At 39.0% G+C, this 23,249-nt stretch overlaps 2 protein-coding genes across 2 annotated transcripts; one reads left to right on the top strand and one right to left on the bottom strand.

Moving 5' to 3' along the window:
* Positions 1 to 1,704: 1,704 nt before the first annotated feature.
* On the top strand, positions 1,705 to 16,701 carry LOTGIDRAFT_236771 (hypothetical protein; the record flags this gene model as incomplete). The annotated part of the gene is made up of 29 exons (XM_009067874.1): positions 1,705 to 1,860; positions 2,095 to 2,297; positions 2,567 to 2,650; positions 2,842 to 3,019; positions 3,962 to 4,094; positions 4,353 to 4,431; positions 4,685 to 4,768; positions 4,918 to 5,066; positions 5,480 to 5,532; positions 5,620 to 5,740; positions 5,874 to 6,038; positions 6,435 to 6,561; positions 6,798 to 6,920; positions 7,169 to 7,229; positions 10,561 to 10,763; positions 10,998 to 11,081; positions 11,324 to 11,504; positions 11,708 to 11,840; positions 12,032 to 12,107; positions 12,303 to 12,386; positions 12,568 to 12,716; positions 12,957 to 13,003; positions 13,381 to 13,501; positions 13,905 to 14,069; positions 14,260 to 14,386; positions 14,645 to 14,767; positions 14,988 to 15,048; positions 15,366 to 15,641; positions 16,640 to 16,701. Exons 1-29 carry the CDS (start codon positions 1,791 to 1,793, stop codon positions 16,699 to 16,701), a joined length of 3,522 nt encoding a protein of 1,173 aa, XP_009066122.1. The 5' UTR covers positions 1,705 to 1,790.
* A 458-nt stretch (positions 16,702 to 17,159) lies between these two features.
* LOTGIDRAFT_236770 (hypothetical protein) lies at positions 17,160 to 22,879 on the bottom strand. The gene is made up of 14 exons (XM_009067873.1): positions 22,770 to 22,879; positions 22,448 to 22,479; positions 21,697 to 21,781; positions 21,467 to 21,581; positions 21,103 to 21,181; positions 20,777 to 20,863; positions 20,408 to 20,547; positions 20,117 to 20,154; positions 19,654 to 19,759; positions 19,347 to 19,505; positions 19,024 to 19,147; positions 18,766 to 18,885; positions 18,478 to 18,529; positions 17,160 to 18,341 (listed from the first exon to the last, which is right to left on the bottom strand). Exons 1-14 carry the CDS (start codon positions 22,846 to 22,848, stop codon positions 17,287 to 17,289), a joined length of 2,271 nt encoding a protein of 756 aa, XP_009066121.1. The 5' UTR covers positions 22,849 to 22,879; the 3' UTR covers positions 17,160 to 17,286.
* Between the last annotated feature and the right edge of the window lie 370 nt (positions 22,880 to 23,249).

The following is a 23,249-nucleotide window of genomic DNA, read 5'->3' as shown; positions in this document are numbered from 1 at the left end:
TTGGGTGTGTTTGGGGTGTTACGGTTCCTAATAACCAACCGCTGGGAAGAGACTTCTTGATTATCTTTCACGATCATAAAAGATGTGTCCATTTCGCGTCCTTAATTTTGCCACTGGTAATAGAATTACTGTCGCAGCTTTAACGATTGAAAGAACAAATTTAGATTACCCTAATTTAGTCACAGTAAACAATCAAGCTATATCTACAATTAATTGATTGGTCGATTTATTTGCATTTGAATGAAATGAATGGAGTTTTACATCCTTCTTTTCTGCACCTAATTGAGTTAATGAAGACGGACAACGCCATGCAGTGTGCTTTGAGGTACATTTTACTAGTCGTACTTGCCTACTCTTTCGAGGATTAAATATCGAGGATCTTTAACATGCACAATCTGTAGCTCACGGGGCCTAGGTTTATTTTTCAATCGCTGTAAAATACCGTGGTCCTAAAGAAAATTTACGTGGTCCATAAAAAAGCAGACATAAAAAAGGACGAAAAACTCCATTTGCTTCCATTATAGTATCTTTTTAATTTTCATTCACAAAAAAAGAATGTAAACGATGCATGACGTAAAATATGACAAAAGGGCCTGAAAGCATTTTAGTTTATTTATCTAGATTTCGCATTGCGATAAATAAAACGAGCGTCATTGACATATGCTTCAAGGCTACAGAAAAAATATAAAAATATTATATAAAAAATAAACGCACAAATGAAATCGATTAGAATTTATAAGAAAAAATTTGATTCCAAGGCCGGTGCTTCCGAGAGCTTTTATGCCCGACCTAATAATGAACATGTATAAACAGAAAGACAAACGGACGGAAAAATAAATGAATGAATGCAATGTTTCTCATACACATATTGTTGAATTGTTGATACCCAAAAACACCCCCCCCCCCCCCCCCCCACACACACACACCTACCCATCTGGAACACGTCAGAACGTTCGCATAATCAATATTCAATATGACTCTATGCGGAAAAAGCAGCGGTCCAGAACCAACATGTTTTTGTCAAAATTTCAATAACAAACCAATAAACAATCGATTGCGTAGTCAAATATCCTCCGCTCTTTGTACTCGGATTGGAAGGCTGTGCTCTAACAAAATTTCGCTCTAACGTATACAGTTAAAACCACCTGTTATCAGGGGCGATCAGCCACACTCCCAGTTTGAAATTTCATATCTTTCTTAAATTCTGTTGCCTCGGTCCTTCCGTCAAATGATATATAGACACGCCATTGCCTGTTATTCCTTTGTTATGTAACGTTAATGGGTTCGATGACGTCAGTAGTCCTATATTTTTGTAGATTGCCTAGGAATAAACAAGAGTATGGAATTATCAACCTATGAGCTTTAAGCTTTTAGAGTCATTAGATTGTCTAATTCGTTTTCATCCTCATACCTATTTTTTTTTCTATTTTCAGCAGAACCATTTCTCGAGTCCTCCCTGTACTGTGAAAGGAACAGCTGTCATTGAGATGATTTTCGTACAAAATTTACGACAACACTCGAATGGGCGAAATCAGGGCAAATTAGTCAACGAAGTTAGTATTAAATATTTGTAATAATGTCAATAATTTTATTACCTATAGATAATAAGATAGGGGAAAGTAATCAGCCTTGACAAAAGCCTTAATCCGGTTTTCAAAACATATAAATAGCCGACAGGAATTAATCTCTCCTCAGATAGTAACTCAAACTGCTTTGGAGTTTTAGGAAAAGGGAAACAAAAGAAAGTTTTAAGAACAATTTGTGTGCCTCTGGCTTTCGGAGTTGCAGGCATGAGGTTTGAAATTTTTGTGTGTTTTGCGGCTCTAGTTGCTGCAAATGTTTTGGGAAATGAGGAAAATGGCAAGTATATTGTCCCGCGTTTTAAAACTTTTACCGCGATTTAAAATGCCAAAATATTTTCTAATTTTATATATTTTTAAGATAAAACTGAACAAAAGTTCACGTGAAAGGGTCATTAGCTGCAACCAATGTTTTGCCAATATGTTGTTTTGGATTTCGGGTTTGGTTTTGTTGTTCAGATTGTCAGTACTGGAGGTTTTTCCATTCATTACTTTGTTTTATTTATGTCCATAGGATATATGAAAATCCGACTGCTGTCTACCTCAGCTAGTGATTATACCAGAGAGAAACGAGCTGCCGGTCACATGCCGGAACATCTGGCTTTTGAGGTAGACTCACCGCTTGAGAAACACGTTCTTAGATTGACACGCAGCAGTGGCATTCCAACCTACATCGCCAGCGAGAGCGGCACAGCAGAGCTTACGAATGACGCAAGGGTGAGTATACATGTATATATATTCTCCTTGTATTTTTACAACGCAACGTTTCAGTAATTTATTTGCATTTGGTTTCCATTAAATGAATTTTTTCCACAGACTAAAAATTGGAATGGTGCAAATAGATCATTGTAACCGAGAACCAATCGGTTTAGAATCCTCTTTACAATCCCTTTAAATTATCTACACCAACGTACCAAACTTTCCGCCACCGCTGAGGCCGTTGAATAGTTCACCAGCAGTAATGTATAATCCTACTTTATTTACAGGATCATGCATTATATGTGGATAGAAGTCGACGATCTGTTGTCATGGTAAAACGATCAGCTCCTGGCACAGATAAATACACTTTGGTAAGTTTTCACTTGAAAATATACTCAGGTGTATGACTTGGACTTTGTTACATGGTCTTACCATGATTAAACCGGGCAGGATAGATGCAGCTATCTTCCCAGATTTCTAAGTTGAAGCTTGCCGATGCCCTCATATAAACAGTCATAAGATCCATGGGCCTTTCATTGTCAATTGATGTACTCTTTTTCAGACAGGACAAATCCAGCTTGCGGACTCTTTAGTCCACATCGAACCTTCCAAGCGATCCAAACGATCCGATGAGGATGACACGAGTTTGGGATCGGACGAAGTCATTGAAATCAACCCAGATGGTATTCACTCCGTCCTGAAAGCTTCTCCAATCGATTTGTCGGATGATGAACGTACACGTAAGTAGTTTCTTATGGTATCATTTGGCTATCTTGCAAGGCAGGATAGTTACCATGACTGACTGGTAAACGTGAACTGTATGATTAAAAGCAATTTTTCATCAGGAAAGTTTCTGTAGGTAAAGGAGGTTAGTGTTCTAAGGAAGAACTCTTCGCTACTTTGAGCTAAGTCAAACTCACTGAGTGTGGAAACTTATAGCGCCAATTTGAACCAATCGGATTCAAGTACTCTGGAACTCTTTTCTCTCATTGCAGCTGAGAAATGATAGAAAAGAGTTCACAGAGAACAGGATCCAGTAACGAAGATATAGCTTGCCGAACCACAGTTATGATATATTTAACTTCCAAACTTTTGAATAAATTATATAACTAGCTATTTGCCTTGACTATTACATTACTTTTTGTGAGGGGCAGAAATAACCCCGTACCTCGCTTTCAAGCTCTCGCGTCAATGCCGATTCATATTAAAATTAGTTGTCATCCGTGCAAAATATCGACACCAACCGTGCATGCCTCATACGTGCATTCCTTCGGTGTCGGGTAAACGAAGGGAGTTGTTTATTGGGCATGCGTTGTTATCTTTCATCTTTCTCGATCGTGCAGTGGACATGCCTGTATCCCACCACCGACACATCAAGCTAAAATAATCCTGAATTATGAAGTATCGGACCGTAAACTAAATTTTGTAGTTTCCTTTGAAAAACTCTTCTTAATTTAATTGTTCTCTCATTTTCGGAACATTCGACTTGGACTTTTGGTATCTGGTTAGAACGTATTTTTGGTTATTGTAACTAAACAGTCACCTAGTTGACGATGACAATAACATGAATGGTATTGGGTGGGGACGCTTCTTGGGCAAAGTCAAGGAAGACTTTGGAGCTTAATGCTCATAAAGCTTGTGAAGATGTGAAGATAAGAAATTTGTGATTTTCTGTTTTACAGCCGACAGAAAGAAGAGAAATGTCTATGAGAACATGAAGACTTACGTGGACGATAAAATCCGAAGAGTGAAAAGACAAACTTCTGTATATACTGTTGAATTGTGTATGATCGCTGACTTCTCTGTTTACAGTTAGTAAGTATCTGTTTACAATTAGTAAGTACCTGTTTACAGTTAGTAAGTATCTGTTTACAATTAGTAAGTATCTTGTTTACAATTAGTAAGTATATGTTTACAATTAGTAAGTATCTTGTTTACATTAGTAAGTATCTTGTTTACAGTTAGTAAGTATCTGTTTACAATTAGTAAGTATCTGTTTACAATTAGTAAGTATCTTGTTTACATTAGTAAGTATCTTGTTTACAGTTTGTAAGTATTCTGAATCTTTTCCAGCTATCTTACCAAGAACAGCAACAATGCAGCTCTTGCAAATGCAGAAATTGAAAAAATTTACAGTTATTATGCTGAGCAGGTTAGTACGATTTATGGGCAAAATACATTGGGCAAAAAGCGTTAACTCTTTTGGCAAATACCTTGTTCCTCGCTCGTCAGTTCCGGTCTTTTTACGATCCAGTATGGCGGCTCATATAGACTTTTATACATTATTATGTAACGTTCTTGATAGTATGGTGATCTTCTTCTTCTGCTTCTTCATCTTCTTCCTTATTTCCCTTGGCCAAAAAGTATTCCTCAACTAACTCCTCCGAGTCTCTTTTCTCTTTCAGATCAAGGTCCGTTATGATAATGTCAATGAAGTTGACTCTTCTATCGATATCAACATCGTCATTTCCGGTTTGGTGATTTTGACGGTAAGCGTACATTGTACTTGGATTTCGGAGTACTCTAATATCATTTGTGTATCTGATTTGATTAGTTTACACGCGATACTGTTCTTCTGATTAATTTGATTTGTTTTTATTATTTATAAATTTGAAATCTGGTTTTTCTATGCTTTCAGACTGCTGCTCAATCAGCTCCTAGCGAAAACAATAAAGATGGCGTAGAGTTGGACTCTGGCGTTGCCCTGGACGCCATTGATTTGTTTGTTGTCAATCCACCAGCAGGAGTAACTCTTCCACCAAGCGATCACTACATGTTCTTCACCAAGTACGTATTCGGACACCATAGCTTATTTGTATATATATTGAGGGAATCAAGACATCCTCTTTTGATTCCTCTATGTTTGCTGGATTGTGGTATTTTTTGTTAATTTTGAATAAAAACCACTAAAAATTTGGTTGAGGGATGACCTCTAGCTGATGTTTTCCATTTCTTCTATTTTTTTGTTGCCTTGAATCCCATTATATTTTATTACCATCTGCAAATGGTTAACGTTCCATGTTCCACCGAAATTCTATGTGCTCTTTAGTGTTGTTTTATGAAATAATGGGCCCGTTGAAATGACTTGCTTTTCCGGATAAGTTATTGACCCAAAATGTTAAGAATGTGGAATATTATCTATTCATGATGTCCTTATTTTATTTCTTTTCTATTTTAATTTTATTTTTATTTGTTCACAGACTTGATTTGAGAAGCCCCGGCTCCGCCATCGGATCTGGTCTTTCAAACACAGGTAAGGAAAATAGAACTGATTCCACCAACAATCTTTTCCCCATTTTATCAAACCTTAAATGTACAAATCTTTCATTTTCCGTTGCAGGTCTGGCTGGAGTAGGAACTTTATGTGATTCGTTTACCTCGTCAAATTCAGCAACCTCGATTGTAGAAGATGACTTGACTGCCGGTGTCGGTGCCGTAGCGGCTCATGAATTGGGACATGGGTAAGCTTCCTGACTTTCATTGATATTTTAATCGGACACTCTGATTTTTAAACCTGATTTCCCCTTCCTCTGATCGGAACCCATTGTGCGTTAATGAACCTTTAAAATAAGCATTTTCAAATTTTCGTTTCAGTTTGAGTGGTAGACATGATGATCCTGCCAATGGATGTACAGAAACATCCAACGACAATTACGTGATGTCGGCAGTTCTCAATTTCCCCGATTCTGTAGCCCTTGGAAGTAGACCTTGGTTCTTTTCCCAATGTTCAATCAATTTTTTTAAAACTCACTTAGCTTCGTAAGTAATCTTACGTAATCATAAGTAATCATAAATAATCATAAGTAATCCTAAGTAAAGTGTGTTTAAGTAATGACCATTTCACGCCAGTAGAGTATTTTAGGGGAGCTCCACCTCAGGCATTTTCTACATACACCTATGCTTCTCGCAACCATGCTGGTTTCTTTTCCTGGTATACGTATCGGGGACACTTACAGCTTCTAATTTCGTCACTCCGATTCCTTGTCCATACTATGATGACACCATTATACCGATATTTTACTTTTAAGGGTATGTTTTTTTTTTGCAATGATCTGCCACTTTCGTGAAATGACTGGAACAGTAGGAGACATTTGCACACTCATTTTACACAAATATAGTGCAGGAAATAATACTCAATCACATTTCATTTTTCAGAGCAAATTGTGTTGCTGACAATAGCTACGGTGGAGGGTCTTTGATACCGTCTGATTTAGCTGGACAGGCTTTGAATGCAGATGACCAATGTCGTGAGAGGTATGGCGCCAGCTCCTACCTTTGCAGGGTAAGCATAAGAATCTTAATTTGTCAATAAACATTCACCTTTATTTCCCTGTACAGAACCTAACAATAGATACTTTGTTTAATGGATATATCTCCTATATAGAGATTCTATTCTTTAGTCATGGCACCTGGTAAGTCAAACTGGTAAATGTATACGCTTGTTGACCCAGTTCGAGACTTGAATTTTGTGTCATTTTTAAGAGTAGTGTTCCTTTAACCCTTTTGTTGTAATTCCAGACCGTCAATGACTATACGGATGCCGATGGTTTTGCGGATCTATGTTTTATTGCATTTTGTTCTACCGGTGGCACTTGCAGGGCCATTTTCCCACAACGATATACTACCTGCGGCAACAAAAAGGTAAAAAAGTTTTCCTTATGACACTCCCTTTTTTGAAACAACAGAAGATGTCATGGTAAATGCAGCATGTACACGACGGTAAAGGTAGCCTAAAAATAGTCATAGCATTTCGTGTGTTCTGACAAAATTTACTTCATCTCACACTCAGTGTTGTTGCCCCTTTTTTCATTTACCCAATCTGGAGAAAAGGTTGGATGTTTCCGTTCTCCATTTACTTCCTATGCTCTAAAGTGAATATTCTTTTACAGTGGTGTATCGAAGGCACATGTGTTGCATCAGCTGCTGCACCAGCAACAGCTGGAAACTTGGGTACGTGTCTGCTCTTTAAGCTCTTTAAGTACAAGATCGTTCGTCGAAATAGGCACCCATAGGACCAGGACTCTTTACTTTACGTGTTTACTTGGGTTATTAGCGTAGAAATAATGAAACAGAACTCGAATCAAGTTGTTATTCGGAATTTTACGATATGTGATCTTCAGACACTAACACAAATAGATTAGAAATGGCTTCTTATCTGGATTCCGCTTTGCAATTTGACACTCATTCTTTACCCTTTCGGATCGGCAAATATCACCCTAAGAATGACTTTGTCTTTTTATCGGGGACTTCAAGCTTATAATATTTGTTTGAAATTTTTGATTACAGACACATGCCCCCAAGGTGACCAACCTGGTACAAGTTGTTCGTCTTCAAGTTGTTCGTCTTCATTGAACCGAGACTACCTATGTTGCGCAACTTGCGCCCCACCTTCAACTAGTCCTACAACGTCTCCAACTACTAGTCCAACAACGTCACCAACTACTAGTCCAACAACGTCCCCAACTACTAGCCCAACAACGTCACCAACTACTAGCCCAACAACGTCACCAACTACTAGTCCAACAACGTCACCGACTACTAGTCCAACAACGTCACCAACCACTAGCCCGACAACGTCACCAACCACAAGCCCCACAACGTCACCAACCACAAGCCCCACAACGTCACCAACTACTAGTCCAACAACGTCACCAACAACTAGCCCAGCAACGTCACCAACTACTAGCCCAACAACGTCACCAACCACAAGCCCCACAACGTCACCAACTACTAGTCCAACAACGTCACCAACTACTAGTCCAACAACGTCACCAACTACTAGTCCAACAACGTCACCAACTACTAGCCCAACAACGTCACCTACTACTAGTCCAACGACGTCACCAACTACTAGTCCAACAACGTCACCAACTACTAGTCCAACAACGTCACCAACTACTAGTCCCACAACGTCACCAACTACTAGCCCAACGACGTCACCAACTACTAGCCCAACAACGTCACCAACTACCAGTCCAACGACGTCACCAACTACTAGTCCTATAACATCACCAACTACAAACATTATTGTAATTCCGACCCAGAATCCTAATCAAGGTACTGCATGCACTGTTAGGCGTTACCTTAATAGTTTGTGTAGCACTCGTAGCTTCAGACGATATCTCAGAACCCGCAACTTCTTACGAAGACTTACAAGAGCGCAACGCCGTAGACTGCAAGCCAGTCTGCGAAGACTCAGAAGACTGCGATCTAGACAGCGAAATCGACAAAGATTCGGTAGTCATTCTTAACTTGATGGTTTGATGGACTGAACGGACATATTTTGAATACTTTTACTCCCTTCTACTTACTAAAACAGACATCTCAGGTTGAAACATTTCTGACAATTTCTGCATTTTGAACGATCGGTATGATAATACAGTTCGGCTTTTATTTCCTAAACTAGACGAGTTACGTCAAATCAGGCCCGTATGTACAGGCGGGCCAATTGAAAAATCGAAACACGAAACACGCAGTTCCCAGAAAACTGATATCGAAGACGACAATGTGCAATGTTTTACTTCTTTTTTTAATATTTATTATATTATACTATTTCTTTTCGAACGTTTCGAAATACTTTGCCTTTATTTTTCTCTATTTATGCTTTGTTATTTTTTGTTGTGATATATTTCTCTTATTAAAGTTTTCTTGCATGTAGCTTGCATTTTCGCTTTTGGCCAGCGCTTGTGCATACTATTTAGCATGCGTTTTGGCTTATGGCCAGCGCTGTTGCAGTTTAAACCAGGTCTTGAGGGGCGGTGACACTTTTCATTAAGAGCTTAGCGGCGCTGATATTTCATTAAGTGCTTGAGGGGCGCTGATATTTCATTAAGAGCTTAGCGGCGCTGATATTTCATTAAGAGCTTGAGCGGCGATGATATTTCATTAAGTGCTTGAGGGGCGCTGATATTTCATTAAGAGCTTAGCGGCGCTGATATTTCATTAAGAGCTTGAGTGGCGCTGATATTTCATTAAGAGCTTGAGTGGCGCTGATATTTCATTAAGAGTTTGAGTGGCGCTGATATTTCATTAAGAGCTTGAATGGCGCTGATATTTCATTAAAAGCTTGAGTGGCGCTGATATTTCATTGAGAGCTTGAGTGGCGCTGATATTTCATTAAGAGCTTGAGTGGAGCTGATATTTCATTAAGAGCTTGAGTGGCGCTGATATTTCATTAAGAGCTTGAGTGGCGCTGATACTAGATGTTAAACTCAATGACATAGATATGACCTTCATGCCACTGGCACACTAGCTGGTGTTAAATCTGTCCATAAAACCAAAATACTTCAGATATCCAAATTATATGGTCGTAAAAAAAAGTCTTGCCTGTGGTTAGAATATTTAATGGTGTAAAGGTGACCACAATGTACTGTATCTTGTATTTTGATCAATTTATGGAAACGATTTTGATGATATCGAGTCGCAGTAGCCTACGTCTCTTCCACGCCATTTAATCAATGGTGTGTCATATCATTTTACATTCAGGAATAATTGCTGGTGATCCTCCCTTGACATGCTTTGGCTCCAACTCACCCTCCTCGTAACCTAACGAATCATCGAAGGCCACTGCTCGAATGTATCAAATCAAAATGAATTGTACCACTAACCTTTCCGCACATGATTTTGGATAACGGCATGCCATATGCAATCAGGAAAATTTCAAGAAGTGTTGCTGTTGTGTGGGCGTACGGACTTGGCGACACATCTTGTCGACTTTTTTTTAGCTGCCTTACGGCAAAAAGTACTAGCGCTGTAAGGAGTCAACCTGAAAATAGTAAAAAAAACAAGTGATTAAATAGAAAATTAAACTTAAGTATAAATAACTTCCGATAACAAGAAAGAGAACAAATATCACTCTTAGCGAAAGCCGTAAAGTAAGTTTAAAAAATCTCATAAATAGCTGGAAACAATCGATTATGTTTGGAGATTTTTTACAACTGGCGGTGGAGTGATATTTTAGATTTTTTAAATGAATTTTCTGACATTTTTGTGTTTTTTGGTTTATATATTTACCATAGTTTTAGCTAAAGAAGAGAATGGTGAGTCTAGGATACTGTTTAAGTTTATGTTTAAAAGTTGAGGGTACGCTGTAAAAATTATTATGGTTTTTTAATAGGGAAATCTTGGCAGAAAGGTTGCCTCGGTAACTTGTAAAATTGTGTTAAATTACACCACAAGTGAGATTTTACTGTAGTTTTTTAATTTTAAAATAAAAATGAATTTGTGTGTATTTATTTATTATCAAATTAATATTCATTAATGTGTTACTTTATTAATTCAGGATATGTGCAAATTAAACTACTGTCTACCTCAGCAAGTGATTATACCAGAGAGAAACGGGCTGCCGGTCACATGCCGGAACATCTGGCTTTTGAAGTCGACTCGCCACTTGAGAAACACGTGCTTAGATTGACACGCAGTAGCGGCATTCCTACCTACATCGCCAGCGCGAGCGGCACGACAGAGCTTACGAATGATGCACGGGTGAGTATATAGATGTTCTTGCACCACAATTTACTAACCATTTTGCTGTGTCAATTGAGGTAATTTTTAAATTTGGAATGGTGCAAATAGATCATAGTAACCGATGCTCATAAGAAGTTTGGATTCCTCTATTTAACATGTATACCCACCAATCAACCAATCAATCAACCAACCACTGATACCATTGACCAAATAATTCTCCAGCGTTTAAATATTATCTTTCTCTATTTCAAGGACCATGCTGTGTATGTGGATAGAAGTCGACGATCTGTTGTGATGGTTAAACGATCAGCCCCTAGCACAGATAAATACACTTTGGTAAGTAATGGGTTGCAGCTTCTATTGTCTCAATATATAGGATGTCCCACTGCAGCGTTTAGTCATCTCACAATGTCAAGCTATTTCGAACTGCGTCTTATACATTGACTGCAAAAGCCACCTTTCTTGTATGACCTAATTCAGCGATTTGATTGGATTGTACGCTAGATTATACAGCCAATCAGAGCCCATGACTGTTAACATATTGTCTCTTACATTGTAATCCTTTGTTTAATCCTCAGACCGGGGAACTACAACTAGCCGATACAATGGTCCATATCGAACCATCCTCGCGACCCAGAAGATCCGAAAATGTCAGTCAGGACTTAGATGAAAAGATCAATGAGCACTCCAACCCGGAAGGACTTCACACCATTCTGAAGGCTTCTCCAATTTATCATGGAAATGATGCTCGGGAAAAGGGTATGTTATATTTATACTCCTCGACCATCATTTGCTCTATTCCGCCAAGTAAATTGTATCAAGATGCGAACTCCAGATACGCCCGAGCTTCAATCTGTCCTCGAGGTTGCCCCTCCGGATTTATTACTTGCCCCTCCGACAATCGTCTGGCTATATATAGACCTGCTTCAACCATCCACTTTCTCTCTCTGTCTGTTTTTCAGCCGACAGAAAGAAGAGAAATGTCTTTGAGAACATGAAGACTTACGTGGACGATAAAATCCGAAGAGTGAAAAGACAAACTTCTGTATATACTGTTGAATTGTGTATAATCGCTGACTTCTCTGTTTACAGTCAGTAAGTATCTCCTTGACTTCTCTGTTTACAGTTAGTAAGTATCAAGTGACTTCTCTGTTTTACAGTTAGTAAGTATCAAGTGACTTCTCTGTTTTACATTTAGTAAGTATCTGGTTGAACTGTGTATGATCACTGACTTCTCTGTTTTCAGATGGGTATTTTTCTGCTATCAGAATTTATTTATTTTTCAGTTTTTTTGGAATATCTAATGATATCGCTTTAACGTTTACTGCCATTAGAAATATATACAGCTTCTATGCAGAACAGGTTTGTTAAATTGTTTTTATTCGTCAACATGATAATACAGAAGAACTTTTACAAAATGAACTGAAAGATTTTAATCGAAGACAGAAAGAAGTCAAGAGCAAAGTCATCCTGTACTTTTCGACTCCGCGTGCATTTCTTTCTCTGAGCATCTAATAAAATCAACTGGTGTCATTCGTTTTTTCCCCTCAATTTCAGATCAAGGTTCGGTATGATAATGTGAATAAGGTTGATAGTACTATTGATATCAACATCGTCATTTCCGGTTTAGTTATTTTGGCGGTAAGAATTTCGTGAACTGTCCTTTTTGTATTTGTTCTATTTGACCGATGCTATGTACTATGTAATAGAATTAAGGAAACGCTGAATAAAGCGGCACCCGTTATTGTCAATCATTGGTCCGCCGGTAAGTTGGTTTTGATGGGTTTCATCGTTATAAAATTTCGGTTCTTTATGATTTCAGGAGGCCTCTCTATCTGGCTTCAGTGAGACCAACAAAAATGGCAATGAACTGGACGCTGGTGTTGCTTTGGATGCTTTTGATGTGTACGTTGTGAACCCACCAACTGGGGTCACTCTTCCATTAAGTGATCATTACATGGTCTTCACAAGGTTCGTATAATGTGATTTTTGAATACCGGGCAACGCTGTTCAGGTCAGGCCCGTAGCAATGAAAAATGGATTGCCTCCCAGCCCCCCTGAAAGAATTCCAACAACCGACCAATTCCATTACGCTCACTTGCGGCTTTTTTAAGATTTACCCCGAACACAATATTCAATCCGTACTGGCATGAATTCATTTGGTGATTCTGTAATGGTTTTGACGTTTGTCTGTCTGTCTTCTATTTTTAGGTACGATCTTACATCTACAGGTTCCACACCTCCCAATGCAAACGCAGGTAAATCATTACGTATTCTTTGTTCTTCCTTTCTGTCCAATTCTGTCCAATTCCAATTCGACGGTAGCAACTATGTAAAACGTATTCAAGTACATGTAGTCATAACCAACGATGGCATAATATCGCTATACATATCCGACTGGATTGTTTCTAGCGAATACAGCCCATCAGAGCTCTAGACAGAAAGACTGTTAACATTATGGCTTTGTGTAAACTGTTTTCTGTCGAAGCCTCTGATTGGCTGTATTCGCTAGCGTACAAGATAAGATCTTGACCCAAGATCAGCTGGTGGACATATTTCCAGAGAACTTATAATGGTAGCCTTATCTTTTTGACCGACTATTTATGTACCATTGACACAACCTGTTAAATTACAGGTCTGGCTAACCTTGGTACATTATGTGACCAGGTCACCACGACAAATGAAGCAACGTCGATTGTAGAAGATTACAATACTGCCGGAGTCGGTGCTATAGCGGCTCACGAATTAGGACATGGGTAGGTGTCTTCCCAACTCGCCCCTTCCCAATTTGCCCCTAAATCATTCCTGTCTAGCCCCTACTCACCCCATATCGCCCCTTTCCCATGGCCCCTTTCTCAAATCTACGTTACCAGGCTACTATAAATACTTTTCCTCGTCTGAACAGATTCGTAACAGGTCCTGGGGTCGATTACTGTATTGTAACGCTCAATTATGACTTGAGGCTGTTCTTCTTGAACTGCTCTAGCTAAGTGTGTTCGATTACTGTACTGTAACGCTCAATTATGACCCTAGGCTGTTCTTCTTGAACTGCTCAAGCTAAGTGTGTTACTGTGCTATAACGCATAACTGCTCAGATTTAGTGTGTTCGATTACTGCGCTTATATTCTAAATTAATATTTCTTTGAATTTCCGTTTCAGTTTAAGTGCTGAACATGACGATCCTACGAACGGCTGTATGGAAACCACCGGTGATAACTTTGTGATGTCGGCGGTTCTTAGTTTTCCTGATTCTGTAGCCGTTGGAAACAGACCCTGGGTATTCTCCGGATGTTCTATCAACTTTTTTAAAACTTACTTATCCTCGTAAGTAAGAACTACGTTAACAAAGAATGCAGTGTACTAATTCTGAAAGAGATTATAGAGAGGTTTTCTTAATTTTTCATGTGTATTGGGACACTGATAGCATCGATTTACATCATTACCATTTTCAATCTGACGTTTGTGGTTCATGCAATTCCTCTAAATAAAACTAGGTGAACCCACGATATTTCAGAGCTAACTGTGTTGCTGGCAACAACTATGGGGATGGAGAGTTGGTACCAGATGTATTAGCAGGCCAATTTCTTAATTCTGATATGCAGTGTAAAAGGAGATACGGCCAAGCATCTTATTTTTGCAGGGTAAGCATTCCGACCAATTTAATTAAATTAATTTAGTTATTTATTAATTTGTATATCTATTTATTTAATTTAATTTAATTTTAGTAAATTTTATTTATTTATTTATTTAATTTAATTTAATTTTAGTTAATTTTAGTTAATTTTATTTATTTATTTATTTATTTATTTATTTATTTATTTATTTATTTATTTATTTAATTAATAGTTTCATTCATCCTCAGTTGAACTGCGGGACTTAAAATTCCATGTTTATTACAGAATGTGGAAACCTATCAGGATGCAGATGGCTTTGTGGAGATGTGTTACACGACGTATTGCTTCATTGGTGATGGATGCAGTGCTATCTTTCCACAACGTTACACCACTTGTGGTAATAAAAAGGTACTTAAAGTTTCAGTCGGAGTAGGGGTGGTGACAATAAGCCATGTTTACAGCGTTTCTGTCGAGGGCCTTGATTTGCTATATTCGCTGGTTTGCAATCCAATCAAATCGCTGCATTCCGTGATACAATAACTAGTCAAGGTATACGACGAAGTACGTATTAGATTGACATTGTGAAGATGTATCCAGTAAATAGTCTTTGTTTTGTTTTTTATTTCAGTGGTGTATTGAAGGTCAATGTGTTCAGTCAGCTATGGCGCCAGAAACGCCTGGAAATTCAGGTATGAAACTTTACTTTTAATGATGCTGATGATTAGGACGATGATGACGATGACTAAGACGATGATGACGATGGCCACGACGTTGATGACGATGACCACGACGATGACCACGACGATGATGACGATGGCCACGACGTTGATGACGATGACCACGACGATGATGACGATGACCAAGACGTTGATGACGAAGACCACGACGATGATGACGATGACCACGGCGATGAAGCTGATGACCACGACGATGATGACGATGACCACTACGTTGATGACGATGACCACGAAGATGAAAGATGATGATTTATATTTACTTTTTTCAGACACGTGCCCTCAAGGTGACCAATCAGGTTCTACATGTACAGACGCCAACTGTTTATCTGGTGATCTCAGATGTTGTGGATTTTGCGCCATTACCATAGACAACACCAGCCCAGTTACCAGTCCAGCGACTAGCCCAGTTACCAGTCCAGCAACTAGCCCCATTACCAGCCCGGTTACCAGCCCAATTACCAGCCCGGTTATCAACCCAATTACCAGCCCGGTTACCAGCCCAATTACCAGCCAGACAACCAGTCCAACTACCAGTATAGCTTCCGGTCCAGAACGGTCTAACTCACGGTGCAGTTTTATCTATTATTTGAACTGTTTGTGCGACGATAAAAGATTTGAATGGTTTCGAAAATGGCGCGCCTTTAGATGCCTATTACTTCGACGCTACCGAAAGTATTGGTAAATAAAGGTTCCAAGATGGCAGCGCCGTAACTACATCAAGGTAAATGAGACAAATGCCTCATGCCGAATTTGACAAAAGAATAAAATGAAAAAGAAATTAAAAATAGAGATATGATAATATTTCCGGAGGGGCAATGGGTTATGGTGTTGAGTTGCAATGGGTCAGTTGTCCGAATTTCCCCCTCCCGCCCCCTGCCCCTGTAACAACGGACCTGAGTTTATCATAAGTCATCGAATGTGCATAAATAGTTTCGATCAATTGTCTTGAATCTGCTTGAATTATTTTGTCTTTTTTGATGCGACTTTCCTGCTTTCCTGCTGCAGTGCAGCTTCCGATTCTCGGATAAAATAAGCCTAATTCAGTTGAGAGTGGTGTCCCTTTTAGTGAAATCCCTTGTATTAGTATTAATGTCTAGAAGGGGAAAGAATTCAAACATATTCCAAAACAAATATTTGTCAATGTTCGTCCATGAAATATTTGTTGTCTGATTCCACTGATTGAGTGGTATCCCTTTTAGGGAAATCCCCTACACGTGTGGTTTTGTTACAAATTCAAACAGGTTCAAAGACAATCAGTAATTGTGGTCTGATTCCACTGATTGAGCATAAAATTGTATCCTTGTAAGGAAAATACCCTGCACGCGTATTTGTCTGAAAGGGACAAGAATTCAAACAAGACAATTCGTGTAGCAATTATGCAGTGTTGTCAATTTTAAATAGTAAATATTTGTGGTCTGATTCCATTGATTAATTCAGAGTAGTTTTCCTGTCAGGGAAATCCCCTGCACGTGTATTTACGTCTAGTAGCGATGTAAAGTGTTTTGTGAATGTTTATATTTTTTCCATTGTTTTTGTTTCACAGTGTGTAATGGTGTCGCCGTGTTTGATTGGTTGGAAGATGAAATTCAGTCTGTGCAGTTCTAGAATAATCAGGTACGTTATATCTTGCTTTTGCTTTTTGTAGGCTACGAGTGCTGTTGTATTAGAAATGTAAACTCTTTATGATCGTGGCTACTGAATGTCCCTCAGTCCTCAATCGTCCTTTGAGAATGCGATAGGGCGAACAGATTTGGCTCAAATTTTGAATAAATAGGAATTAAAAACCCAACAACGGTCTGACTCTCGGAAATACTGGCCGGGGCGTTATCATAAAAGAGGATTCGAGCCCACAGACCTAATATGTTAACAGACGACAATCCAATTCGCTACCGATTTGGTATGTTTACGTACATCAATTTGCGCCTTTCCAATTTTGTATAAGACGTCTGTGGTTGCTACAATTCCACTTATACTGGTGTTGGATGACGTCACTAATAGCACAAACTTCTGATTGAAAATTGGAATGTTGCAAATTGATGCCAACAGTTTCCTCGATACACATAAAAAATTGAGAAGTCCTCGTTACAATCCCAATACATTAATACTGTCTAACATTCAGTCCATTGAAATGTCTACTTATTATGCAATCGTAAAACAACAGTATAGCTTTTAATTCTTGAAGTGGAACGCTTATTTTCCTGCTACGGCAATCATTGAAAATCCTCTGCGTCTTTTAGGATAGTTTCTCAATCTGGAAATTTTAGACCGCCGTCCGGTTGTTGGTCGGACAAGGTGTAAAACAAATGGACGTCTGGGTGCTAATGGTCGTGGCGGATTTGCTGGTCTAGGAAGTGGTCGTGGGTGTAACGGTAGGCTTACGAGTGGCCGTTGTTGTAGATGTGATAGACCTACAAGTGGTTGTTGTGGTAGATGTGGTAGGCCTACAATTGGTCGTGGTGGAACAGGTGGTGCTGGTTGTCTAGGAAGAGATAGTAGGTTCCGGAACTCTGTATTAAGCTGCTGATACAGTTTGTCTTCCAAATTGAACACGGTGTTATGTGCATTCGTCACGACTTTATGTGCACTGGCCATACACCGGTTGAACCATTTGTTGAAGACTGTCCAAAAATCGTCGCCGTATACCCAGCGTTGTCCTAAAACACCACCCAATCCGAATATTGAAGTAGGCAATCTATGGTTGTTGGATGACGTAATAAGTCTGTTGAAAATGTCGTTTGTCGCCGTCGCAGGTTTCGTCGTGATTTCTGAAGGTTCCACAACCTTGACGCTTCCACTTACACCAATGGACGGTTTTCCATACACCCCTGTTACTGTAACTTGGTGAAGTTCGTCATTTAGTACGATCGGTGCTTCTGTCGTCACTTCTGGTGCGCTTGTCGTGTCTATAGTCGTGGATTCTGGCCTATGTGCTACTATGATGTTTCCATTAATTATTTTGGTTGGTTCGCCATTGTTTGCAATTAAAAGACTGAGCTGACCGGATGATTTACTTGGATCCTGTTGTGTTGCTTGTACTGGTAGTTTGGATCGTGAATCCGGAATGAGTGATTCGGATCGAACCGGAGTATGGACAGTCTTGGTAATTTTGAAGCTTGCGGCTCCGTTAGACGTAGAGCCAACTGGACATGTTTCACAGCACTGGTATTTCCGGTCGGACATGGCATATACCGAACAATGCTTGATGTGACACACAAACCGTGGACTGTCTCCGGATGGACAGTTGTCTGAAACAAAGGGAATTGTAGACATAAGGCTTTTACATAAAAATATATCTCTTCTTGAAGCCTTCTCTTAAGATGGGTTAGAACTTTCAGAAATATTATTCTTCAGCGTATTGCATAATCTATAGTATGTACTTACTTATTTTGATTGGGGCTTTTTGATCAGGGACACAGCGACCCTGCTTGCACCACTGAAAGGAGAAACAAATAAAGTAGTGTAGCTAAAATCATGGGTGTTTCTGTCTCCGATTCATGGCCAAAGATCAGATGGAATAAAGTCTAAGGTATCAGTTTTCCTTGGGACAACTCCACATTTCTTACCGTTTATGTCCACTAGGTCAACCCAAAGGACCTGCAATCTCGAACATCGAAGCTAATATGTTCAATGCATGGGACGTTCACATGATGTCCAGGAATGAATTATTACCTTTTTATGTCCACAGGAGGTACCATCTATGGGTAATCTAACGGACACGGTGGTGGAGTTGACAACCTCACAGTACATCCCTCTACACATGTTATCGTAACCTTCTGTATAATGTAGATTCTGAAAAATAAATCATCGCAATGGTAGTCGATCTTTTATATAGTGAGTTCTTTTAGCTTCTGTGTCATTGATTTTTCGTATGGCTGGTACGTACATGTTGGTTTTCTTCTTGTGACAAACGTGACCAAAATTGCTTACCCTACTAATATACGACGTCTCACTATTGGCCATTTCACACTGCTCGTCCGCGGTAAAAATCTGCCCGGCTTCTTCGGTCTTCACAGATGTCGATGTTGGTGCTGTGTCTTTAGTGCAGGTTACTCTGAAACACAAGGATCAAATTATCATTATTGATTTATGTGAACTCTCTGCAAGGGGTGCCGAGTTGACGTACCAAATTAGAACTTATATGCTATGGTTATCTTTTAATGCGTATTCTTCATATTGAATTGAACCGAATTGTGCTTCTGGAAAGTTGCTTCTGATGCGTTTACTGAAGAACTCTGCAATGGACGTTTTACCTGCTTAGTGTCTCCTCGAACTGCCTGATGGAGCATATCGAAAACTGCCATGGTCTTTTAGCTAATACTTCAGATTCTGGAAATTTGAGTTTTGTAGCCATGATGTAATTATCGTCATCGGAACATCCGCTGGATTCTTTGTCGTGACTTGCTCCCAGACTGAAAATTAAACCGTATTATGCACGAACGAGTAATTATCCTTATGCTTATATACGTCATTATATATATTGTAGTTTTAATTAAGGTATTCAAGGGTAGAAAAGTAAGGCGTTGAATACCATTTCATTACATTACCCCCACGACTCACCTGTGACCAAGTTCATGAGCTGCCACAGCAGGCATTGATGAAGTCATATCATCATGAAGTATTGTCATCGAGGAGTCAGTACATAACCCAGCTAATGTTGACAACCCTGTAAATGAACATATATTTCTTATAAATGTCCTATTGTACTTCATCTAGAGGTTCTTTGGAAATTTGCTGCTGATGCGTTTACTGAAGAACTTGACTCTGGGAGCCTTATCTGTGTATTGCCTGCGCAAACTATCTGATGACCCTATGATTCAATTATGTATCAACCTGGAAGTCAATCGTACTTGCAACTCTTCGTCAATGAAAATATATGTTTAAAATCCATCAGCGCATACACGACGAATGCTACCAAACATAATTCCCGAAGACTCTCAGACAAGGCTGTCGACTAACCGTTAAATATATTTGGTGGAGCACAAGTTATGGTCTTTCATTCGATAGACCAATATTCACTCACCTTTTATGTCTGCATTCTCCCCCTTTTGTAAGCCATACCTAGAACGTTCAAATAAGCAATGAAGCACATCCCTGATGTATGTTAGGGGAAGACCATGATTGGACTGACTCTTACCGATATGTTAAGGAGTAGGGAGAGACTGAGAGACATGAATGGACTTTGGATTCTACCCATGAAATCGCACGTATTCGTAGGTTATATTACAGCTTGCTAAACGAATACTCAGAAGTATCTACATTCAGTTTAAGAAGCTAGAGAGTCCATGTTGCTTAGAAGTTTTGTCTTGCTTACCCAGTAAAAGCGATTATGTGATCATTGTTAGGTATGTCGTTCCTTTCTTTGACCCATTGTTCGAGCTTTTCAAGTGCAAGGGTAATGTTCACTAGCCCATTCTGTAGTTTGGCACGTTCCGTCCATGATGGTGCAGTATCCTAGAAATATATGAAGAAGGCATATATTATAAGGAGGGCATCTTCGTTGACATTTCAGTCACAGTTAATAAAATATATTATTAAGGACACCAGCTTTAGTTCAGCTGAAGCCTGTTTGTATCAAATCCCCATCTTGACAGAGCCTGTGGAACTGGAATACTTTGGTTATAGGTTAGGAGATCTTCGTTGTCAGCAAAGTCACATTCAATAAAGTAACAATATACATCACCTTCAATATAAGCAATCCAACCAATTTGATTTGTAAACTGTTAATGGTGTTGCTCATCTTCGATACATAGCTGTACCTTTCGTTCATCTGCAAGAAGATTGGTTTAAATCGAAATAGAATTTCAAGGACTATTTTTCGAAGACGATGTACTGTAAGGAAGAAATTCTCTGCTGTTCTTCATTTCTGCAATTTAAAGTCACTTTGATTTATGTAACAACTGTATCTGGGCTAATTTTGTTCATCTCACAAATTTCGTAAGGGTGGAGATTTGAGAATTAAAAACTGTTGCGTCCCATGTTCATTTAACTGACTTAATTCTCGCTCACCGATCTTGCAATCCAGTGGTAGAAGATCTCCATTCTTTTATCAGCTGCAGTAATATCTCCATCTACAGTCTTCAACCACCTACAATGGAGAACAGTTGCATTATTCCATCCTTAACAATAAGAATTAGCATCAGCAATTACATCGGATTCAGATGATGACGAAGGCCACAGTAGCAGTATTTTTAAGAACTACACTACACCAGCCCCAACGTCACTCGCCTATATACAAAATAAAGTTTCAATCCGCTTATTTACCATTGATAAGTTGGATAATCTGTAATGATAAGACTTTGAAGACATGGCCCAATGATGATAATGCTGAGGATCATGGAGATGACGATGAGGATGAAGATGATATACTTACTTCTGGTAAGCTGCGAAATCTGCTATGAAGAAGACTTCAATAACGTGATCCTCTGGTGTAGGTGCTCGTCTTGCGATCCGTACTTTACGAGTATCTCCAGTAGCTGATGGGGATCCTGTAAAGGCAAATAGACTGGAGATTACTTACTGAGTTTATCCATTACTAATTTTCAGTGTCTTTCGAAGTACCAAATAACAAATATTGGGAGCATCGGCAATGAAGATACGTACCTTGGTGAAGGATGTAGTCATCTGTGAAGTCGGCTATAACCTGGTGCGGCAACACTTTATATATGATTTCATTGGGCAGCTCTCCCTGAAATGGTTATGATATAAATAGTTCGACGAAGCTTTGTTTTAAATACCACTATAACGAGATTGACAATAACGTTTTCTTTCATCTTGAATGACCATTGGATTCATTCCATATTTTATTAATTGTGTTTGCTTGTGGGTTGGATTTTGACTCTAAGTATGACAATGGAAACATGTCAATCTTCTCCTTGATTTTTCTACCCTAAGTCTTCCCAAACTTCTGCATATTGAAAACCGCAAAAACAATGTTGTTCCTACACAAGTTTGTCAATTTCTTAGAAGTATGTTAGTTTGGATGGTTTACAGAGGATGCGCCAATCAAGCAATGGAGCAGGAAGGTCAATGTACAGCTGAAATGTCCCTGGCATGAAATACACGCCTGAGATATCTCCAATATTACGCATTTTCCAAAATGAAAATGATGAGTCGTGATTCTATTTGACAGTGATGACAGGATTGTAATTAAAAAGTTTTTCTGTAGTTTTGAAGGTAGCAGGTTGATTTATGTAAAATTTGCACTCTTTTGATGTTTATTACTACATGTAGCTAATTGACAAATTCCGTGTGCACGTTATATCATGAGCAATTTCTCAAACGTCGGGGAGAAGACAGTTTTGCCTGTTGCAGCAACCCCCTACTAAAACAGTTTCAGTGGAACGGAACTTACCAAATTTGGGATTTGCTCTAATATACTGGTTTCTGAAATAAGAACAAGGGCTTCGTAATTCGAGGTAGTTGCAGGCGCCGTTTACTGTATCTAAGAAAATCTTTCAGCAGTTTTCATCCTTAAGCACAGTCAGCTAAAAGTATTACCTAACTAAAACTTCCAAATGTGTGTCTTAAGTCCAAATTGGAATTTGAGCTGCATTGAACACATATTTATCCTGAAGGAAGTGGTCCCCTAAGCTGTTCCTCCGGCATGTATGCTTTTGGTGGTCTGTTACAGGGGTAGATTCCCATTCTAAATCGAAGCAATCTAAATTCCTTACCTGGCTGAAGCGGTCCAGCTAAAGTCGAAACGAAATGAAGAAGGAATAATATAACATCTCCAAATCTTGTGGACGACATTTTGTATTTTGTCCAATTCTGGTCGTCTGCCGATTATATATACATTATGACGTCATTATGAGTTTTTTAATAAAAAGAAAATTTATATATCTTTGGTGAAGATGTCTTTTTGATGTCAGGACGACTCGTGAAATATTTGGAGGCGTAACTGGTTTTTTTTTTTATTTTGTTGTTCATTGTTGCGTTTTGTTTTGAAAAATATTTCGTGAAGTTTGGATTGTGCACAGTATTCCTAGTTCCTTGTTCTTTGGCAAATGCCAAATTTAGGAGAAAGCTATTAGTGGGACAGGAATTGCTTAGCCTCGGCGACACTTGATACCTCTTTACGTGTCACTGCGTTTTCATGTTAGGGGAGTAGATGAACATGCTACGGTTTCGAAATCGTAACCTCTATCGCCTTG

The sequence above is a fragment of the Lottia gigantea genome (genome assembly GCF_000327385.1).
Source record: "Lottia gigantea unplaced genomic scaffold LOTGIsca_87, whole genome shotgun sequence".
NCBI lineage: Eukaryota > Metazoa > Mollusca > Gastropoda > Lottiidae > Lottia > Lottia gigantea.
The sequence above is the reverse complement of the archived record's forward strand: the minus strand, read 5'-3'. Positions and strand labels throughout refer to the sequence as shown.